The sequence below is a fragment of the Pteropus alecto genome, unplaced genomic scaffold, assembly GCF_000325575.1.
Source record: "Pteropus alecto unplaced genomic scaffold, ASM32557v1 scaffold941, whole genome shotgun sequence".
In the NCBI taxonomy this organism is placed as follows: Eukaryota; Metazoa; Chordata; class Mammalia; order Chiroptera; family Pteropodidae; genus Pteropus; species Pteropus alecto.
Window position 1 is genome coordinate 46,902 of NW_006431393.1, and position 2,706 is coordinate 49,607.

Below are 2,706 nucleotides of genomic sequence, written 5' to 3' on the forward strand. Positions count from 1 at the left end.
ATTTTTTTCTAGATAGTTGAAATATAATTATTATTTGGCTGCAAAGCTGTACATTAACCACAGATGACATTCTATAATATGATAGGCTGCATTCAGAAAATTCCCCAATGTTCCAGGTGAGTTTCAGGAAAGTGAAATAGTTTCCTACTATGGATCAAGAGAACTGCTCACCTTCTCTACACTTGCCAAAGTTGTTTAAGCACTCTTTACCCACTGCAAAATTAAACTTTACTTTCTGACACAGTTACACATACCCCTCCGCAGACCAGCGCCTTCAGAAGACCACGGTGTCTGACTAAAACCAGAAGCCCAATGAAACCTGGCTGTCCTGCTCCTTATCCCACTGTATGCACAACCCTCATTAAATGATATGAGATTTCAGCCCAAAGAAATGATTTCACATGTGTAAGTCAAGGCTGACTAAAATTCAGAATAAAGTCTTCCCAGGATAATGTTCTTCCCACAACAGTAGTTCCCCGCTGCTTACAGGGCATTCCTTCCATGACCCCACTGGATTCTTGGAAACTACAATACAATTTAACTTACAAATTAGGCACACTAAGAGATTAACAAAGTAGCTAACGATAAATAAAATGATTATGACAATATCCTATAATAAAAGTTAAATGAATGTGGTCTCTCGTTGTCAAAATATCTTAATGTACTGTACTCTCCTCTTTTCTTGTGATGATGTGAGATGGTACAATGCCTATGTGATGAGATGAAGTTAAGCGAACATACTGGACAAATAAATTATTCATTTTCCGGGTGGGATGAGATAGACAGTGTGAGATTTCATCATGATGCTCAGAAAGGCGTGCGATAGAAATCTTATGAATTGTTTATTGCTGGAATTTTCCATTTAATATTTTTGGACCATGGTTGTGGGTAACTTAAACCATAGAGGGGAAAATTGTGGATAAGGGGGGATCTTGTCCCTTGCTTCTGCTGCAACCAAGGGGCAAGCTGAGGTAGCAGCACTGAAGTCAGGAAGACAATTCCTTCCTCTATACCAAAATAATCTCTCAAGTCTTAGGCAGAGCAGTTGATCAGTAGTCCGTACAATTATTTCATTTCAATAAACAAGGACTTTTCTTTCCTTTTAGTTACTATAAAATTTATTTTCTGTTGAAAATAAAATTTATTTTCTTTCTCCGTAAGGAGAAAGAAAAATTGTATGAGGAGGGAGAAGCTGGATGGTAGAAATATGAGTCTTGTTCTAGATACAGCAGAAATTTCCCAGTTTGAATGGTACTATATAAAAAGAACTAAAATCGTCACAGGAAGATACCTGTGTCAGCACATCACTTTACAAATGAATAAGGAGCATAGTCAGTAACACAGAAAACATACATATTAAAAAACAGGAGCATGGACCTTCTTCTTCAGTAATATTAATTGGAGAGATGCTGTCAATCATGTGAACTTCCTATATGCCAGGCACTGTGGTGCATCTCATTTTAACTTACCTATCACCCAGTGAAAAAGGCATTAAATCATTTTACATAAAGTAAACACATGCAAGGTTTACACATCCTGCCAAATTTACATACCTCTTTCTATCTGCGGACTATGGCAAATCATTTTAGAATCACTAGTATAACAACTAGAATGATTGTAAATATGTACTTTTTACTTTCATTACTAAATATGATGAATGAGTATAAATCACCAGGCATTCAATGAATTTTTAAAAAAATAATGCCCTGTTATTTAAACACCTTTGAAAAGTAAAGCAGGAAGTTAGTAAACCTGACAGGTGGGATATTATAGGTTTTGTCCTGGGGAGAATCAAAAATACAAAACAAAATATTGTAGACTGACTTACTATTTGGTTATTATTTTCACTTATATGAAATTATGCCTTTCATTCTTCACTTATTTAGGTAAAATATCCCATGCCTCAATTTATTGAAAAATGGCTACTCTACATTTTTAAACATAAAAATGCCAACCGGAAATTTATATACCTGTGTGAAGGACCCTATGAAAACATACAAAATAACAGCAGCAGAGTTGTTTGTAAATTGTATGTTATACATTTTTTTCATGGAAATAATACAAGACAGAGTTATTTACTAAAACTACTGGTTTTCAATTATTCTATATCATTGATATTTGATGTCAAAAAAAATCTAAAAAAGAAAGAAGGAAAGGGACACCTTTTGTACCTTTAATACATTCTGGCATCTCCGGCTCCCATACATTGTTAGCACCACAGAAAATTGTGCTGTTGCCTTTAAGTTTAAAACCCTCCAGGCATTCAAATACAACCTTTGCTTTGTAGTCATATTCTTTTTTAAATCCTGCCACCAGTCTTCCATTTTCGACTACTGGATCTTGACATTTGACCACTGAAAGGAGAAATTCCAGAATTAATAAAAAGCTGCTTTGACATAGCACAGAAAAACTAGTGTAAAGTAGCTATTTTCAGTGTGAACAAAGAGACAAGAAATAGAAGGCAGGATATTACTTTCTGAAAAAAAGTGTTGAATTATGTATTTTAATTCCAGGTAAACAGATGTAGAGAAATCTAGTAATCTTTTTCTACATAGAACAGACTGTCATTACGGTTTATTGGTTTATTACATTTTTTCTTCATTCCTGAGAAGTTTTAAGAAGGTTTGATTAACAGATACAAATTATGGGAAATGATCAAGTCACCTTTTGATACTCTTTAGCTCTAGAGATTTAAAAAAAATTTTA

At 34.3% G+C, this 2,706-nt stretch overlaps 1 protein-coding gene across 1 annotated transcript in view; it reads right to left on the reverse strand.

Moving 5' to 3' along the window:
- LOC102895375 (membrane cofactor protein-like) overlaps positions 1–2,354 on the reverse strand; it is a gene marked incomplete at its 5' end in the record, with an annotated part of 34,795 nt that extends 32,441 nt beyond the window's left edge. Inside the window, one exon of the mRNA XM_015597670.1 lies at positions 2,172–2,354. Coding sequence (XP_015453156.1) covers positions 2,172–2,354 — 183 coding nt within the window. The remainder of the gene's footprint in view (positions 1–2,171) is intronic.
- Positions 2,355–2,706: the final 352 nt, after the last annotated feature.